Here is an 18,393-nt window from a genome sequence, read left to right as displayed (position 1 = left end):
TTTTTTTTTTTGTCAAGCTGCAGGAAATTTTTTTAAAAATGAAATAAACAACACTATTTGAGCCGTGTTTTACGTGTTCAGTTGTCCAATCCTCAAGATCAACAAGCTCACATGGACAACAAGTAGCCATTTACGAGATTACCTTTAAGCCCTCCCAGATTTTTCAATGTGGTCGTCCTTGTTGGTAGTGTAAATCCAAGAAAGTGCAATATAAAATTGTACAGACTAATTACATATTAAAACGAAACTAATGCATCATTAGTTGCCGTTCCCCTACGGATATTTATGTTTTGTCTCTAACGAAACATGCCAATGTGATGCATGTAACTTTGAACAGGCAGTGTTCCCATTGTATCGGACAAGTTTGCCCTTTCCATGAGACTCGTCTGACTACAAACGTCTATTTAAGTCATATCTCATTAGTCATTACCACAAGTTGTGGTATACTCAGTCCTCACAGCTCTCTCTCTCTCTCTCTCTCTCTCTCTCTCTCTCTCTCTCTCTCTCTCTCTCACCCCCATACTCTCTAAATGACAGGTTTAACGCCGGAAAACCAAGCGGTCCCTGCGCCAGCACCGGCAAGAAAACATGTTCCGGAGTTAGGTCCGCAGGCTAAACCAAAGAGGAACAAGTATGCATTCGCGTGTGCAATCTTAGCTTCCATGACTTCTATCCTCCTTGGTTATGGTTAGTTTTCTCGTTAGCCTCTTTTCCTGGTCAACGCAAAATAAAATAAAAATCCTTCACTAATTATACAAGCAACACATACTTTACGGTCGGACAAACACATTTTTAACTAAAGAAATGATGTCGATGTTGTTAGCATCACAATAATTTATGTGTTACAATACACTATGTTTGTTTAGATGTGTTACTATGTCGTACCAATCTCGTTTTTGCAGCTGATAATCAAATTTGTTCCCGGTAATTTATAGATATAGGAGTGATGAGTGGAGCAATGATTTATATCAAGAGAGACTTGAAGATTAATGATCTTCAAATCGGTATCCTCGCCGGAAGCCTCAACATTTATTCACTTCTTGGATCTGGCGCCGCCGGTAGAACATCTGACTGGATTGGTCGGCGTTACACAATCGTGTTGGCCGGAGCTATATTCTTCGCCGGAGCACTCCTCATGGGATTCGCACCTAACTACGCTTTTCTCATGTTCGGAGGTTTGTCGCCGGAGTAGGAGTTGGTTATGCCCTCATGATCGCACCTGTCTATACCGCCGAAGTCTCTCCGGCATCTTCTCGCGGCTTCCTCACCTCCTTCCCTGAGGTATATTTAAAACAAATAAAGTTAATATTTTTTTTTTGATCAAAAAATGAAGTTAATATTTAAAATTAGTTTTTTTTTCCTGAAAGCCTAACGCTTAATGAAATTAATTAGATTCATTGGAGATTAATTTTCCCCTGTTTTTTCGAATAGCTAGTAGAAATGGCCTTATTCTATTCTCAATATTTGCATAATTACTTAGTAAACCAGCAAAGATAAAAGACAACAGAATTCTTTATTTTTCTTATTTTATTATTTTCTAGGATTACTTTATTTTAGCAGAAAAACATTTAATAATAATAATTAGTAAACAAAAATTCAGAAAATGACGTTACCAAATATAGTTTTTAATAGTCTTAGTATATGTCTTTTACATTTAGTGATTTTGGTAAGAAAGTATAAATAAATATAAAAAATTTAATAACGATTTGGCCAAAACATAGTTATTTGGTAGGTTTGGCCGCATGTTTTAACTTCTTTAAGTATGTTCTAAAATTTACGTTATATTAACAGAAAAATCATTTGACTAATAATTACTAGTAAACAAAAATTCAGAGCATAACGTTAAATGCATTTTTTCATATTGTCATTGAAAAAAGAAATGTATTTTTAACACGTCTTTTGTAAAAAAAATATAATAAACATCATTATCAACAAATCGTTGACTTTGCTTCATCATCTTTATAACGTTTGGCCAAAATATAGACAGTTTGGTGGTAGGTGCATGTTTTCAAAAGAGATTATGATAAAATTACCAAAAAATACTTAAACAATTAACTTTATAAGAAAATTAATTAAAAGAGTCAAGACAATAGTATCTGACGTGGCAGAGCGTTTTTGCTGACGTGTACAGGTATTCATCAACGCTGGAATAATGCTCGGCTACGTATCAAACCTCGCCTTCTCCAAGTTCCCTCTGAAGCTCGGCTGGAGATTCATGCTCGGCATCGGAGCCGTACCCTCCGTCATCCTCGCCCTCGGCGTCCTCGCTATGCCCGAGTCTCCACGTTGGCTCGTCATGCAAGGCCGCCTCGGCGAGGCCAAACGAGTCCTCGACAGAACCTCCGACTCACCCGCCGAGGCCTCCCTCCGCCTCGAAGACATCAAAGAAGCCGCCGGAATCCCCGCCGACTGCCACGACGACGTCGTCCAGGTGTCGAGGAGGAACAGCCACGGGGAAGGAGTGTGGAAAGAGCTCCTCCTCCGCCCCACTCCGGCCGTCCGCCGCGTCATGATCGCCGCCATAGGGATCCACTTCTTCCAGCAGGCCTCCGGCATCGACGCGGTGGTTCTCTTCTCGCCGAGGATCTTCAAAACCGCGGGGCTCGAGACGGATCACGAGCAGCTCCTCGCGACGGTCGCGGTGGGGATCGTCAAGACGTCGTTCATACTCGTCGCCACTTTCTTGCTCGACCGTGTCGGAAGAAGACCGCTGCTTCTGACCAGTGTCGGAGGGATGGTGCTGTCTCTCGCGGTGCTGGGGACCTCTCTGACGGTAATAGACCAGTCGGATAAGAAAGTGATGTGGGCCGTGGTGCTGAGCATCGCGACGGTGATGACTTACGTGGCGACGTTTTCGATAGGAGCTGGGCCGATCACGTGGGTGTACAGCTCGGAGATATTCCCGCTGAGGCTGAGGTCGCAGGGCTCGAGTATGGGCGTGGTGGTGAACAGAGTGACGAGCGGTGTGATATCGATGACGTTTTTGCCCATGTCGAAAGGGATGACGACGGGAGGAGCGTTTTACTTGTTCGGTGGGATTGCGACGGTGGCTTGGGTGTTCTTTTACACTTTCTTGCCGGAGACGCAAGGGAGGATGCTTGAGGATATGGATGAGCTTTTTAGTGGATTTAGGTGGAGAGACTCCAAGAATAAGAACAAGAACTCTGGTTCGAATCAGGAGGTTGAGATTGGATTAAACAAACAGTGAGCCTTTTTTTATTAAAGAGTTTTGAAGGGAATATGGCATACAAAAGATGTATAAATTTGATCAGATATGTAATATGAAAGAAATAATATGTTTTCTAAACCACCAATAGTTACTCTTTTTCATACTAATATTAATTGCATTATAAACTGATTTTTAGATAAAAACATGAATATAGAAAATATATGTAACTCAGCTAACTATGAAAAAAGTTGTAAACTATAAATTCATAATTAGTATACTATATCAAATAAATATAAAAATTGGAAAAGCTTATATTTAAAAAAAAAACTTTCAAAACAACTTGTTATGTTATGAAAAAGAAGGAACACTGAACAAATCAAATGGTTTTGAAGGAAGGATTCTTTTTTTCACACAAAAGAAATTTTTTTACAGCATGTAATAAACTTGAAGAGATAGCTGGTGAAGAGAGGGGAGAGACCAAAACACATTGTTGAACTCAAAAGCATTCTTCTCGGAGAGATAGATACAAACCCTTTTAGCATTCACACCCTGAAGATCTCGGTTGATTGCTTGTCCCCACGTCGATTGTGTCTGGCAAGTATCTAAAAAAAAAGAGAAACGTTGAGACCAACCAAACTCGTGACTCTAAAACATGTATAGAGAAAACTTACAGCTCTTCCTCTTCGCCGCTCTTGAGCGCGTTGCTGGCAATGCACTGGAAAGCTTCCTCAACATTGGTGCCTTCCTTAGCAGAGGTCTCAAAGTAGGGAATGTTTCCCTTTGAAGCACACCAAGCTTTAGCCTTTTTCTCTGAAACCTGCGTGTGATGATCAATGAGATGTGTGGGGACGTTAATAGTTACATCTCTCAACGGAAAAATTAAGTTAGGTACATCGTTAATTCATTACACATACCACTCTGCTGTTTCCACCATCCACGTCGACCTTGTTTCCGATAAGAACAAAAGGAAAATTCTCTGGATCAGATGGACTAGCCTGGATGAGAAACTCTTCACGCCAGTTGTTGAGGTTTTCAAATGATTTCATGGAGTTGACATCATATACAAGTACACAGCAATCAGCACCCCGGTAGAAAGCTACACCAAGGCTCTGGAACCTTTCCTGTCCAGCTGTATCCCATATCTATTATAATAACTCACCCATTGACAGAAAAAACAAATGAGAGCTTTGTTTCAAGCAAATAATTGTCTGACACTACCATAAAACTAACCAATAATTAGCGTTTTCTAAAGCTTAAAAGTAACATTGGTGTTAAGCACACGCAGGCTTACTTAAACAGCAAAAGAAGTAATTAACTGATAGAGCCACTGGTACAAACCTGTAAAGTGAAAAGACGATCTTCAAAGTGGACTTCCTTAGTCAAGAAGTCAGCTCCAATGGTGGCCTTGTACTGGTTGCTGAACTTTTTGTTAACATATCTAAAAAAAGTTAAACCCAAAAAACAAAAAGACGCAAAAAGAACTAATCTAACTCTACAAAATATATTAATACTTGTTAGTTAGTTGTTTACTCAAAAAAAAAAAAAAAAAAAAGAAGGATACTGATTCATCAAAGAGGTTTTCCCCACCCTGCAAAATAACACAAGTGAGAGAAGGAGTCCTAGTTAGTTTTTCACTAAATAACAGGACAATATATATAGTATAAAACCGTGGTGAATAAGTAAAGTCAAAGTAATACAGAGTCTAAGTCAAGTTTTTCAACTAGCATCCTTTGTGATACATGATCAACAACCACACATATGTAAAGTAAAACCTCAATAAAAGAAATCACACAACCTCCAGATCAAAGAACGAGTAATCAAACAAAGACACGAAAATATTCAGAATCTCAAAACCTAGACAACAATTACTCTCTATCAGAAAACACACCAGTATAATAGAACAAACCCAAAAACATTTAAAAAAAAAAAAACAAAAGCTAACCCGCTATCGCCGAGGATGATGACTTTGAGGAGGGTACGTCTACGGGAAGGCATCGAAATCGGAAAGAGATTAAATGCTGAACGGATCTAAAAGTGGAGATTTTACCAACTCTCTGTGCCCCCTGAAGAAGAAGAGTCTAAGCTGTTCTGTTCCTGATCTGTATGTAATTTAATTCCTCAGGCGATTATTATTTTTATTTTATTTATAAAAACAGAATATCCTAGTTCTGTTCCTCGTATTTCGTAGTTCTTATATATCATATGATTCTACTCATTAAAAAGCTCTCGTAGCTCAGTTGGTTAGAGCACCCGTTTAGTAAGCGGGAGGTCTTGAGTTCGACTCTCAACGAGAGCAACAATCTCTAAAATTTAAGTTTTTTTTTTACTTCTTTTGTAAAAAGTTCCTTGTGGTTAACAGCAATTATTACTATTTTTTCACGTGTGACTTATCTCTGTGTTCCTTCTTTCGTAAACCAATATTTAATAATCACATCAAGTTTCTTAACTGTAATTTTTCTGTTTTTTTTTCCTTCAAATTTAGTTGAAGGTTGCATAATTTGCAAGGCTGTATTAATAACCAAATATAGACCCTACAAAAGAAGAAATCAGCAATTCAGAACCAAAAGAAAAATGACAGTACTCTTAAAAATAGAACTTGGAATACACAAAGAGGTTTCGAACCTCTTTCTTTCTCTTAAGAGGAGAGAGAGCTTCCAAGAATAAATAAAAGAAGAAGAAGAAGAGGAAGAAACACCCAAAGGAGATAATGGCGGAGGGGCAGTCCCCTGAGAATTCACCGCCGTCTCCTACACCTCCATCTCCTTCCTCCCCCGACAACACTCAGCAGCAATCTCCTCCGTCTCCTAACTCTTCCTCCTCCTCTCCTTCTTCTTCACCACCAGCTCCTCCTCCCCCAGAGAATTCCTCTCCTCCACCTCCTTCTTCTGACTCGCAACCTCCACCGTCTCCACAACAAGGAAACAATAACAGCAGCAACAACAACAATGGTGGGAACAATGACAATAACAACAACAACAACAACAATGGTGGGAACAATGACAACAACAACAACAACAATGGTGGAAACAATGACAACAACAACGGTAATAACAACAATAATGGCAACAATGGTAATAACAGCAATAATGGCAACAATGACGGCAACAATGGGAATAATAACAACGGAAACAACGGGGGAGGAAGCAACAATCATTCGCCTGCTCCTCCTTCAAGAAACTCCGACCGTCACTCTCCTTCCCCACCGAGATCCCTGGCTCCACCTAGATCAAACGGTGGTGGCTCGAACTCTGATGATACACCCAACACGGGTGCTATCGTAGGAATTGCGGCTGCTGCTGGATTGTTGCTTCTTGTTATGATCTTGTTCTGCCTTTGTTGCTGTCGCAAGAAGAAAAAGAAGAATCAAATGCCGTACTACTCAAGCAATGGGTACGCCACAGGCAAAGGTAAAAAAACATAAACGGTTAAGCCCTAACACAGATTCTGTTTTAGAAACATTTCTTGTATCTCAAGATACCTCAATTAGTAATCTGACTCAATGAAATCTTCTTACCTTCAAACCATATTTCAAAGTTTAGGAGTTTTATAATCGATTGACCAATCAGAGGTTTTGATCTATGATTATTTTATATATTTGTGGAAAACACCATTAGATGTTTCTTGTTATCCAAGAAACAAGGTTAATGGCAAAGCTAAAACATAAATGATCAAACACCAAGTCACCAACCTAAACTTAAACCATTCTATGTTTTAGAACCATTTCTTGTGTTCCAAGAGACCTGAATTAATAACCTAACTCAATGAAATCTTCTTGCCTGCAAACCACATTTCAAAAGTTTTGGATGTTTCTGAATATTTTTTACCTATTGTGAAAACTCCAGTACTTGTCACCCAAGAAACAAGGTTTAAACAATGTCTCTGCTTTGTTGATAGGTGATCAGTACCAACAACAGCAACAACATTACAATAACCAAAGCGATCACGTAATGAACTTGTCTCATCAACACCCTGGATCAAACAGTAACAATAACTGGATGAATTCACCGCCACCGCCACCACCACAGCCAGTTTCAGGCGGTGTAAACAACGGAAACAGCAGCGAGATTTACTCAGGTCCATACGGTCCGGCTCTACCACCGCCTCACCCTTCAGTGGCTCTAGGTTTCAACCAGAGCACATTCACCTACGAGGAGCTAGCTGCAGCAACTCAAGGATTCTCTAAAGAAAGACTGTTAGGTCAAGGCGGGTTCGGGTATGTCCACAAGGGAATACTTCCCAACGGGAAAGAGATCGCTGTCAAGAGTCTTAAAGCAGGAAGCGGACAAGGAGAACGAGAGTTTCAGGCTGAGGTCGATATCATTAGTCGAGTTCACCATCGGTTTCTTGTGTCTCTTGTTGGTTATTGTATTGCAGAAGGACAGAAGATGTTGTTGGTTTATGAGTTCTTACCTAATGACACACTTGAGTTTCATCTCCATGGTAAAAGTGGTAACGTTCTTGATTGGCCTACAAGGCTCAGGATTGCTTTGGGATCAGCTAAAGGACTTGCTTACTTGCATGAAGATTGTGAGTCAAAAACAAACAAAAAAAATTCTGAAATATTTGATCCTTTTTGAGGTTTTAACTAGAGACGTGATCAAACTTGTTTAATAATCAGGTCATCCAAAAATCATTCATAGAGACATCAAAGCTTCAAACATTCTCCTTGATGAATCCTTTGAAGCCAAGGTACCTTTTGCTTATTATTTTGAATCACAATATGCTTTGTTATGTCTTTCTTTCTCGATAACTGGACTAGCTTAAATCTTCAGGTTGCAGACTTCGGGTTAGCGAAGCTATCTCAGGACAATGCTACACATGTGTCCACTCGTATCATGGGAACTTTCGGGTAATAATAAAAGAACGTGATACTATAGGTTCTTGATTCCTAATCTCAACCCAAGAATCTGTTTCTATAACCAAGAATCAAATGACAGGTACTTGGCTCCAGAGTATGCGTCGAGCGGGAAACTAACTGACAGATCAGATGTTTTCTCCTTTGGAGTGATGCTTCTTGAGCTCATAACCGGACGCAGACCTGTTGATCTCACTGGTGAAATGGAAGACAGCTTGGTCGATTGGGTCAGTACCATATATATATATATATTCATCAAAAAAAAAAAAACTTTGTGGCCTAATAAGTAAATGATCTATAAAAAAACTCTGTTACTTTTCTTACACAGGCAAGACCCTTATGCTTAAACGCAGCTGAAGATGGAGACTACAGTGAACTAGTTGATCCACGGCTCGAGGGCCAATACGAGCCTTATGAGATGGCACGAATGGTGGCTTGTGCTGCTGCAGCCATTAGACACTCAGCTAGACGCAGGCCTAAGATGAGCCAAGTAAGTCTTAATAAAAACATGAATTATATATCTATATATAATATATATTGAGGGTTAAAAATTTTGGGATCCAATGCGAATGTTTTTACTAGATTGTTCGGGCTCTGGAGGGAGATGCATCGCTGGATGATCTAAACGAAGTGAAACCTGGACAGAGCTCACACCTCGGGAGGGGATCGAGCTCGGACTATGACTCGAGCACTTACAGTGCGGATATGAGGAAGTTCAGGAAAGTGGCGTTGGATAGCCATGAGTATGGTGCAAGCAGTGCTTATGGGAACACGAGCGAGTACGGGCTTAACCCGTCTTCTTCCAGCAGCGAGGAAGGAGGATCTAACAACAAAACAATTCCTAGTCGAGGGCTTTGATTTAACTGTTATTTTCAAACAAATCAACTTCGCTGTGTTCTTGTGTTCTGTTTCCTGTGACATTGTTTTAAAACCTCTCGTCTTATGTCAAGATTCTGACCGTTGCTACATTTGTTTTTGTGCCTGTATGTTTTTGTTTTGTGGAGAAATATTAAAACTTTTGATTGTGAATGTTAATTCTAAATGTATCTGCTCTTCTTTTTCAGATTCCACCAGTGAGACATTAGATGTGAACAACCCAGATTAAAACACATCTTAAAGTGTCATATCTCATACAATACTTTATATTAACAAATGCAAAGAGTATTATCAAGCTCCTTTCTTCCCAGTTTTTTTGAAAGAAATACAGAAAAATAGAGGCACTCGAGCTACAAAACAATGTGGACTAAAACGCAAATCCAAAGCTGTTTCTTGAAACGCAGACGTAAAGTAAAACCCAGAGAGTTTTGTCACACACAAGTGCATAGAAACGATAACGAAAAGAAAGCAAATGAAACAAACAAATGGAGAAGCAAATAGAAACAAACAAACAAAAAAAACTTTGATCCCATTCATAATACCCAGCTTGTGTAGCCTTCTCACTGAGAGAGAGAGAGAGAGAGCTTAGAAGCATTTTCTGTGAACAATCCCTGGACCTGCCTCATCATACTCAGCCTTGGAGATCCACATCTATTCAAGAACACAACACATATAAAATAATCAGCACCTTCAGTTAAAAATTTGCAGACGGATAGATTTGAATAATCTTGTCAATGTTTTTACCTGCTGGAATGTGCTGAGGGAAGCAAGAATGGAACCACCGATCCAGACACTGTACTTCCTCTCAGGAGGTGCAACGACCTTAATCTTCATGCTGCTTGGTGCAAGTGCTGTGATCTCTTTGCTCATACGGTCTGCAATACCAGAGAACATAGTGGTTCCACCACTGAGCACAATGTTACCGTACAAGTCCTTCCTGATATCCACGTCACACTTCATGATCGAGTTGTAGGTCGTCTCGTGGATTCCAGCAGCTTCCATTCCCACGAACGAAGGCTGGAACAGAACCTCCGGGCACCTGAATCTCTCGGCACCGATGGTGATCACTTGTCCGTCGGGTAACTCGTAGTTCTTCTCGATGGAGGAGCTGGATTTGGAAGTCTCCATCTCCTGCTCGTAGTCCACAGCGACAAAGGAAAGCTTCTCCTTGATGTCTCTCACAATTTCCCGCTCTGCTGTTGTGGTGAACATGTAACCTCTCTCGGTAAGAATCTTCATGAGGTAATCAGTAAGGTCACGACCAGCAAGGTCAAGACGGAGGATGGCATGTGGAAGAGAGAAACCCTCGTAGATCGGCACAGTGTGAGACACACCATCACCAGAATCCAGCACAATACCTGTTCAAACGAGAGAGAGAGAGAGAATCAGCGCTCAGTTTCAATTCAACAATGATTATACAAAGAGAGGCTTACCGGTAGTACGACCACTGGCGTACAGGGAGAGAACAGCTTGGATAGCGACATACATAGCCGGAGAGTTGAATGTTTCGAACATGATCTGAGTCATCTTCTCTCTGTTGGCCTTTGGGTTAAGAGGAGCCTCGGTAAGAAGAACGGGGTGCTCTTCAGGAGCAATACGGAGCTCGTTGTAGAAAGTGTGATGCCAGATCTTCTCCATGTCATCCCAGTTGCTCACAACACCATGCTCGATCGGGTACTTCAAGGTGAGAATACCTCTCTTGGACTGGGCTTCGTCACCAACGTAAGCATCCTTCTGGTTCATCCCAACCATGACACCGTGATGCCTTGGCCTACCAACAACACTAGGGAAAACAGCCCTGGGTGCATCATCACCAGCAAATCCAGCCTGTAACACAGCAAAATTATAAACCCATCAAAAAGAGAACATTCCATAACAGATCTGAAAAAAGAGAGTAAAGAGAGAATAGTACTACTAACCTTGACCATACCGGTACCATTGTCACAGACGATGGGTTGAATATCATCAGCTTCAGCCATTTTTTAATAAGCTGCAAAGAAGATAAAAGATTGAAACTGTGAAATGAACCACTATCAAAATCAGAATCTCTCAGAATAAATTAACTTTGTTTTTTTCTTCTATGGGGATTCGAACCTATTACCTCTTAGACACCTACTAATAAGTAATAAGTAATCAAAGAGTTTTAGGTACTAAGTCAACATCTCCTTGGTGAGTGTTCAACCTTTCATCTAACCTTTAACAGTTCAGATCTGAATATGGATCTATCACTCACTATCTATTGAGATCGAGATCAACTATCAAAGACTAATCGAGCTAAAAGACGATGATGATCGGTCAACTGATATTTGATTCTACCAAGATCATTGGTACTTCATAGATCCGAATTCAAATCAATTCCAGATCTCTACGGGATTCATAAAACAAGGACCAGATCCAACATAGAAAGTTTTCTTTACCTTGAACGAGAAAGAAATTAGAAACCGATACGATTCTGATCTCTCTCTCTCTCTCTTGTCGCCGGAGATAGTCAACGGCCGATGAAACTGTGAGGACGACGAGAGGATTCAAAGGGGAGAAGAAATGTGTTGGAATTTATATAGGCGGCTTATCTTTCTTTTCCGCCTTTCAAACAAAAATAAAATAAATAAATAAATAAATATTTTACCAAAAAAAAGACAAAAAATAATAAATAATAATCGACATAAACGAATCATTTCGACCACAGGAAAAGATAACGTGACCTGGCTGTCAGACAGCCTTTACTGTTTAATACCCCTTTTTATTATTAATTAAACATCTCAGCCGTTGGATTAGTTAACACTGATTTGTTTTTGCTGAGATGGCTTGTCTGTGATCGGCTCACCGTATAATGACAGCTCCATTTTTTTAATCTTAGTTAGTGAGAACTTAACCGAGTCAAGACAGGCAACGATGGTCGTGGTTGGCTTGTTCAATTTAGATTTTCACATATTTCAACGTTTATTAATTCATTTTCTATTAGGATTAGAATCGTGTTGAATCATTTTAAAGTAGGAATAAGTAAAAGATCAGACCGTGAAAGAATGTGATTTTCATGATGTGTTATGTCGATTATTATTAGTATCCCATCGTATTCGTGATTAATGTATTTGAATACTGGCTACTTAGTCGTCAAAGTAGTTGTGATATTGCTATTTTGTATAACTTGATGTTTGGTATATAACTTATAGTATAATATAAGTATATGTTGAGTTTTAAAAGAAAAGGTATATGTTAAGTTGAGACCATTACATTGAGTCTTGCCATTTTCTTGTGCCATGTACTTCTAACTCAAACTCTCTTACATGATATAGATAACGTGCATGGGATCTCAGTCGTTCCTAGCTTTCATATCCTGAAATAGATTTAAGCACCACTACAAGAAAACAAATAATTAACGAGGGCCATTTTCCTCGTTAATTCCTCGTAAAAGGAGGTTTACGAGGAATTAACGAGGAAAAGCCTTTCGTCGTTTTTCGTCCGTCGTAAAAAAGGATTCGTCGCCATTTCCTCGTAGTATAGCGAGGTTTCTCTTTCCTCGTAAAGACGAAGTTAATATTTCGTCGTAAGTTCCACGCCCCATTTCCTCGTAAATCACTCGCCTAATTTCCTCGTACAAACCACGTGAACCTCGCGTCGTTACTTACACGTAAGATCCTTGAAATCATATCCTCGTAAATTCGATGTAATATCCTTGAAAGGATTTCCTCGTAAAATCGATGTAGAATCGTTGAAAGGTTTTCCTCGTAAAAACCTCGAAAGCCTTTCCTCGTAAAGACCTCGAAAGACTTTCCTCGTAAAAACCTCGAAACTATTTCTTCGTAAATTTCTCGGAAACATTTTCGTCGTAAATAACTCGTAGACTTCCATTTTTCGAATTAATAAAATATTATTTGATAAATATAATAATTATTAATTTAACAAAATAAAAATATTTAAATATTGGATTTATAAATAAATTTTAAATAAAATTCACAAGCAACAAAATATTTTATATATAATTAAGTTTTGGATTTTATAATACATAAACCGAAAAAAAACTAAAAAAACTAAGGCTCGTTCATCGCCTCGTAGAATTCCTCGCTCCTCCTCGTAACATCCTCCTCGTTATGTGTGCCCGATGACTCGCCTGGAATGGGATTTTGTTGTTTCATGTTCCTCAACAAAGCTTCCCATTCCGGATTTGTGGACGCTATAACGTCGATGAAGGCTTCGAGTCCACTCACACGGCTTTTGGTCGCGCCCAGCTCGGAACGCAACTGAGTGACTTCTTCGGTCTGTCTCTGAGCATAAGATGATGTCGCTCTCGGGACATCATTGACGGAACCGATCCCCAACGTACGTCCCTTTTTCTTAGGGACAACCTTAAAAACAAAAAAATTATATTTGTTAGTTAAATTTAAAAGGGAAATTTAATCAATTAATAATTAAAAAGATATAATGTTAAAAAATTTACCTCCTCGTAAATCTTATCCACTTCAGTTGTGGATAAGGTAACTGGTAATCCGTCGCCGGACTGCTGGGTCAGCTGAGTCTGGCGCTCCTCAACCCGAGCAATTACGTTGTTGTAGATTTGCTCGGACTTGCCATCTAAAAACTGGCCCGCCTTGTTTTTGTGGGTCCGCTCGTAAAGTTCCGGAAGAGTCGGGAGACGTCCCAACTCTTTGGCCTAAAAACATTTAAGAAAATTGTTAGAAATATATTTAATTATATTAAAAATAATAATTAAATATTTAATTACGTACCATTTTCAAACGGACACCGGCATGTGGTTTTTGGCCCGTAGAGTGTAGCATCGGGCCGTTACCGTGCTCGTCTACCGTGTTACGGGCGGCAGCACAAATGTTTGCGATCCTAATGGAGTTAGGATCCTTCCAGTAACGGATGAGGCCGTCCCAAACATCCGTGGTAAGCTCAGCGGGTTTGCCACGGGTGTACCCCTTGACGATCCAGGCACCCTTCCAGTTGCAAACCGTGTCCGACAAGCGAACTTGCGCCTTTTCGTAAAACGCCTTCCTCACTCTCTCACTGACCCCGATGGACCAATGATACTTTTGCTGCAAAAAAAAATTAATAATTAGTTAATAAAAAAAAATTAATAATTAGTTAATAAAAAAAAAAATTAATTAATAGAATTACTTACAGCGTAAATCTTGAACCACGTCTTTCGGATGTAGATCGGCGTCAATTTCCAGTTTGGATGCGCCATGGAGAAGTAACCTTTAATCGTCTCGGTTACATCTGTCGCAAGGGAATTGTCAACCCCAAACCTGGAAAAAAATGAAAATTTAAATTATTTAATGAAGTTATAAATTAAATTAATTATTTAAAAAATACACTTACCATAAAGTCCCGTCGGGTCTGTCGGGGTCTATGATTGGTAAACCAGCTCTGCCTGGCATACCAAGAATATCCTCGACAGTGTACTGCGAGAACGGAACAGTAGGTGGCACCATGAGATCGGGATGAACAGCGGCGGGGATCTCAGGAGGAGCCATCGGAGGAGGCACCGGAGGAGCCATCGGAGGAACCATCGGTTGAGCCATCGGCTGAGCCATCGGCTGAGCCATCGGCTGAGGCTGAGCCATCGGAGGAGGAATCGGAGGGAAGAAATGCTGAGTCTCGGGAACAGACTCCTGATCTGAAGAACCTGAACCGCCGGCACCTGAAGAAGAACCTGGCGGGTCTAACTGACTACCAGGCTCACCGAATATCTCCCTGTAGTGAGCAGTAAGCATGCGCTGGCGAACCTGCAAAAATATATTTTTTTGAGATTATGATCATCAATAATTAAAAAGCTATCATCAATAATTTAAAAATCTATCTAACAAACATAAAATCCGTAAACCTATCTAAATTCTCTAAACTAACCACCTAAATTAACCACCTATCTAAATTGTCTAAACTAATAAAGGGGGCGAGGAAATTACCATTTTCGGAGGAGAGAGGAATGGGAAAGGAGTTAGAGACGAAATGGAGAGGAAGTGGAGAGGAAGTTGGGAGGAATGGACAGTGTGAGGTTTGTGAGGTTGTATATATAAGTTACGGAGGTCTCGCAATTTCCTCGTAAGTTTACGAGGAATTAAAGAGGCCCGTGTTCCTCTTTCTCGTAAAAACCTCGTAAGCTTACGAGGAAATTGCGAGGCCCGTCCCAAATTAAACGATAAATTAGCGAGGCCCGTCTTTTTGTTACTCGTAAAACCCTCGTAACATTACGAGGAAATTGCGAGGCCCGTCCCAAATAAAACGATGAAATTTCGAGGCCCGTCTTTCTGTTCCTCGTAAATGCTTCGTAAGTTACGAGTTATTAACGAGGTTATTTTCTAAACCTCTAAACTCTAAACCCCAAACCTTAAACCCCATCTTTCTTATATTCTACTTCATATATTCATAACATATCAAACCTCAAAATTTATAACCACAATTCTTTAACTTCTAATATCAATCTCTTCTTCCTAATTTAAACTTATACAAAATCAAATTATTTATTTAAATATAATCATTTGAAGATTTGAAAATATAATCTTTTGAAGATTTAAAATATAATCTTTTGAAGATTTGAAAATATAATCATTTGAAGATTGAAAATATAATCTTTTGAAGATTTAAAAATAAAATCTTTTGAAGATTTGAAAATTATTAATGGGGTTTGGAGTTTGGGATTTAGACAAAAGAGATAAGAAAGATGGGGTTTGGGGTTTAGGGTTTAGGGGTTTAGACAACATATCTCGTTAAAACCTCGTAAACCTACGAGGAAATAACGAGGAAAAAAAAAAAAAAAAAAAGCCTCGTTAATTCCACGTAAGCTTACGAGGTCGTTACGACGATTTGTGCTTACGTGGAATTACCGAGGCCCGTGTATTTCTTTTTTTCTACTTTCCTCGTTATTTCGTCGTAAATTACGAGGAATTAACGAGGTTTTCTTTCTAAACCTCTAAAATCAAAAACCCCAAACCACAAACACCATCTTTCCTATCTTCTACTCTTCATATTCCAATTCCAAACCTCAATCCTTTATTTTTCATTCAAAACCTCAAACCTCAATATTCTTAACATTTCAAACCTCAAAATTTATAATCACAATTCTTTAAATTCTAATATCAATCTCTTCTTCCTAATTTAAACTTATACAAAATCAAATTATTTATTTAAATATAATCATTTGAAGATTTGAAAATATAATCATTTGAAGATTTGAAAATATAATCTTTTGAAGATTTAAAAATATAATCTTTTGAAGATTTGAAAATATAATCATTTGAAGATTTGAAAATATAATCTTTTGAAGATTTAAAAATATAATCTTTTGAAGATTTGAAAATTATTAATGGGGTTTGGAGTTTGGGATTTAGACAAAAGAGATAAGAAAGATGGGGTTTGGGGTTTAGGGTTTAGGGGTTTAGACAACATATCTCGTTAAAACCTCGTAAACCTACGAGGAAATAACGAGGAAATAAAAAAAAAAAAAAGCCTCGTTAATTCCACGTAAGCTTACGAGGTCGTTACGACGATTTGTGCTTACGTGGAATTAACGAGGCCCGTGTATTTCTTTTTTTCTACTTTCCTCGTTATTTCGTCGTAAATTACGAGGAATTAACGAGGTTTTCTTTCTAAACCTCTAAAATCAAAACCCCAAACCACAAACACCATCTTTCCTATCTTCTACTCTTCATATTCCAATCCCAAACCTCAATCCTTTATTTTTCATTCAAAACCTCAAACTCAATATTTTTTTTTATAATCGAATCACATGCATTAAGTCTGAAAATCAATCATATTAAAACACAAATACATCAATCAGATACATTTTCGTCATCACTAGAAACATCATCATTTTCATTAAACTCGTCTTCAACAGCTTCATCTGTGCCATCGTCGGTAAGATCTTCATACTCATGATTATGCGGATCAATGAGAAGAATGTCATCAATTTGTTGTTCAGGTTCCTCGACTTCATTTATCTGTTCTTCTTGCAATGGTGGTTCTTCTCCACTTATGATTCGTCCTCGAGGTGTAACTTTGATCACGGATAACCAATTTATTCCCGATTCTCTCATCCGAGGGTATGGAAGGTAGCTAACTTGATCTGCTTGTGAAGCTAAGATGAAAGGCTCGAATTTGTTGTACCTGAAAATAAAGAAAACATAGAAATAAGCTTATTCTACTCATGTATGCCAAATAAAGAATTTGTTGTACCTTCTTCCACCATTGACATCAACTACACCGAATTTGTTAAACCGAACACCTCTGTTGACGACGGGGTCGAACCACTCACATTTGAAGAGGACGCATTTCAGCTTCAATATCCCTGGAAATTCCACTTCGATAATCTCTGTCAAGATACCGTAGAAATCGGTTTCCCCTTTCACACATATTCCATAGTTACTGGTTGCCCGCTGTCTACCATACTCATATGTGTGAAAAGTATAGCCTCGTGTGAAATACATCTGTGAAGTGGTGACCTTTACATGTGGAGATTGAATTACTTCATGTAACCACTTAGGATAATCTGCATCGTCGTCAAAATCAACCTGCAAAAAACAAGTGAACGTTAAAATACAAATCATTTATGAATAAAGAGTTGAGTTAATACCTGACTCTTCAACCATTTATTATAAAGTGTTGATCTTTCCTTTTGTCTACGTCAGTTGTGGATATACCAGGGAATTGTTCTTCGACTTGTGAAACAAATAGGCTGTAAAATCACTTTTTATATTAATTAATATTTGGCAATTATATATATGTGTTAATTTATATATACGTGTCCATTTATGTTACCTTTCAAAATAACGAATCAATGGATCCTCACAATTAAGTAGAATATAGGTGTGTGCACTATGAGCGTCTTCTTCACTCGACCACCAAACCTCTTTTGATTTTCCACCCAGTCGCCCAAATCTGGCTAAAGATGTCTGGAACACCAGCAACTGCGTATGTTGGCGCGACACCACCATCATCATATCTCCTTGGAGCTCTTTTCCGAGTACGTACTTTTGACGCAAAAAAGTAGTACGATGTGAAGTGAGAAGTTTCTTCCGTCAAACTTCCAGCAATTATAGAACCTTCAACCTTTGCAAGGTTCTTTGCTTTTCCCTTCAAATATTTCATGGCTCGCTCATACTGATACATCCATCCGTAATGTACAGGTCCACGAAGCAATGCCTCATATGGAAGGTGGACAGCTAGATGCTCCATTACGTCAAAAAACCCAGGAGGAAATATCTTCTCCAAGTTGCACAATAAGATGGGAATGTTCTCTTGAAGCTGTTCCACGACTTCTACTTTAAGGGTGCGGGTGCTCAGATCCCTGAAAAATGCTCCAATGCCTTGTATATTCCAAAAACAATTATACACATATTAGTCATATATATTTCAAACTAAATCATTATATATAAAAATACTGCAATAATAAATATAGTACCTGCAAGTGCTTCATGTACGTTTGTAGGAAGTAGCTCCGCAAAAGCAAAGGAAGTAGTCGTTGCATAAAGGACATGACAGTCATGACTCTTCA

The 18,393-nt window shown here is 39.0% G+C and overlaps 5 protein-coding genes, 1 non-coding gene and 1 pseudogene across 6 annotated transcripts; 3 read left to right on the top strand and 4 right to left on the bottom strand.

The window, feature by feature from the left end:
- Positions 1 to 468: 468 nt before the first annotated feature.
- Positions 469 to 3,314, top strand: LOC130495102 (polyol transporter 5-like; annotated as a pseudogene).
- A 152-nt stretch (positions 3,315 to 3,466) lies between these two features.
- LOC130495103 (ras-related protein RABG3f-like) lies at positions 3,467 to 5,281 on the bottom strand. The gene is made up of 6 exons (XM_056986205.1): positions 5,112 to 5,281; positions 4,731 to 4,757; positions 4,508 to 4,607; positions 4,084 to 4,311; positions 3,841 to 3,986; positions 3,467 to 3,771 (listed from the first exon to the last, which is right to left on the bottom strand). Exons 1-6 carry the CDS (start codon positions 5,162 to 5,164, stop codon positions 3,705 to 3,707), a joined length of 621 nt encoding a protein of 206 aa, XP_056842185.1. The 5' UTR covers positions 5,165 to 5,281; the 3' UTR covers positions 3,467 to 3,704.
- A 110-nt stretch (positions 5,282 to 5,391) lies between these two features.
- On the top strand, positions 5,392 to 5,465 carry TRNAT-AGU (transfer RNA threonine (anticodon AGU)). The gene has a single exon. It is a non-coding gene; the product is annotated as a tRNA-Thr (tRNA).
- A 301-nt stretch (positions 5,466 to 5,766) lies between these two features.
- Positions 5,767 to 9,026, top strand: LOC130512813 (putative proline-rich receptor-like protein kinase PERK6). Its single transcript, XM_057011178.1, has 7 exons — positions 5,767 to 6,576; positions 7,064 to 7,696; positions 7,788 to 7,858; positions 7,942 to 8,018; positions 8,107 to 8,251; positions 8,353 to 8,514; positions 8,607 to 9,026. Exons 1-7 carry the CDS (start codon positions 5,877 to 5,879, stop codon positions 8,880 to 8,882), a joined length of 2,064 nt encoding a protein of 687 aa, XP_056867158.1. The 5' UTR covers positions 5,767 to 5,876; the 3' UTR covers positions 8,883 to 9,026.
- A 124-nt stretch (positions 9,027 to 9,150) lies between these two features.
- LOC130512814 (actin-2-like) lies at positions 9,151 to 11,477 on the bottom strand. The gene is made up of 5 exons (XM_057011179.1): positions 11,318 to 11,477; positions 10,820 to 10,890; positions 10,334 to 10,727; positions 9,645 to 10,258; positions 9,151 to 9,551 (listed from the first exon to the last, which is right to left on the bottom strand). The coding sequence occupies exons 2-5, from the start codon at positions 10,877 to 10,879 to the stop codon at positions 9,486 to 9,488; spliced, it is 1,134 nt and encodes a 377-aa protein (XP_056867159.1). The 5' UTR covers positions 10,880 to 10,890; positions 11,318 to 11,477; the 3' UTR covers positions 9,151 to 9,485.
- Positions 11,478 to 12,850: 1,373 nt separating this feature from the next.
- Positions 12,851 to 14,850, bottom strand: LOC130512850 (uncharacterized). Its single transcript, XM_057011269.1, has 6 exons — positions 14,810 to 14,850; positions 14,223 to 14,629; positions 14,023 to 14,149; positions 13,625 to 13,936; positions 13,336 to 13,548; positions 12,851 to 13,243 (listed from the first exon to the last, which is right to left on the bottom strand). The coding sequence occupies exons 1-6, from the start codon at positions 14,810 to 14,812 to the stop codon at positions 12,929 to 12,931; spliced, it is 1,377 nt and encodes a 458-aa protein (XP_056867249.1). The 5' UTR covers positions 14,813 to 14,850; the 3' UTR covers positions 12,851 to 12,928.
- Positions 14,851 to 16,634: 1,784 nt separating this feature from the next.
- Positions 16,635 to 17,484, bottom strand: LOC130512847 (uncharacterized). The gene is made up of 3 exons (XM_057011262.1): positions 17,473 to 17,484; positions 17,076 to 17,410; positions 16,635 to 17,006 (listed from the first exon to the last, which is right to left on the bottom strand). The coding sequence occupies exons 2-3, from the start codon at positions 17,324 to 17,326 to the stop codon at positions 16,673 to 16,675; spliced, it is 585 nt and encodes a 194-aa protein (XP_056867242.1). The 5' UTR covers positions 17,327 to 17,410; positions 17,473 to 17,484; the 3' UTR covers positions 16,635 to 16,672.
- Positions 17,485 to 18,393: the final 909 nt, after the last annotated feature.

This window comes from Raphanus sativus, chromosome 5 (genome assembly GCF_000801105.2).
Source record: "Raphanus sativus cultivar WK10039 chromosome 5, ASM80110v3, whole genome shotgun sequence".
Classification (NCBI taxonomy): domain Eukaryota; kingdom Viridiplantae; phylum Streptophyta; class Magnoliopsida; order Brassicales; family Brassicaceae; genus Raphanus; species Raphanus sativus.
This window is presented reverse-complemented; position numbering and strand designations above follow the sequence as displayed.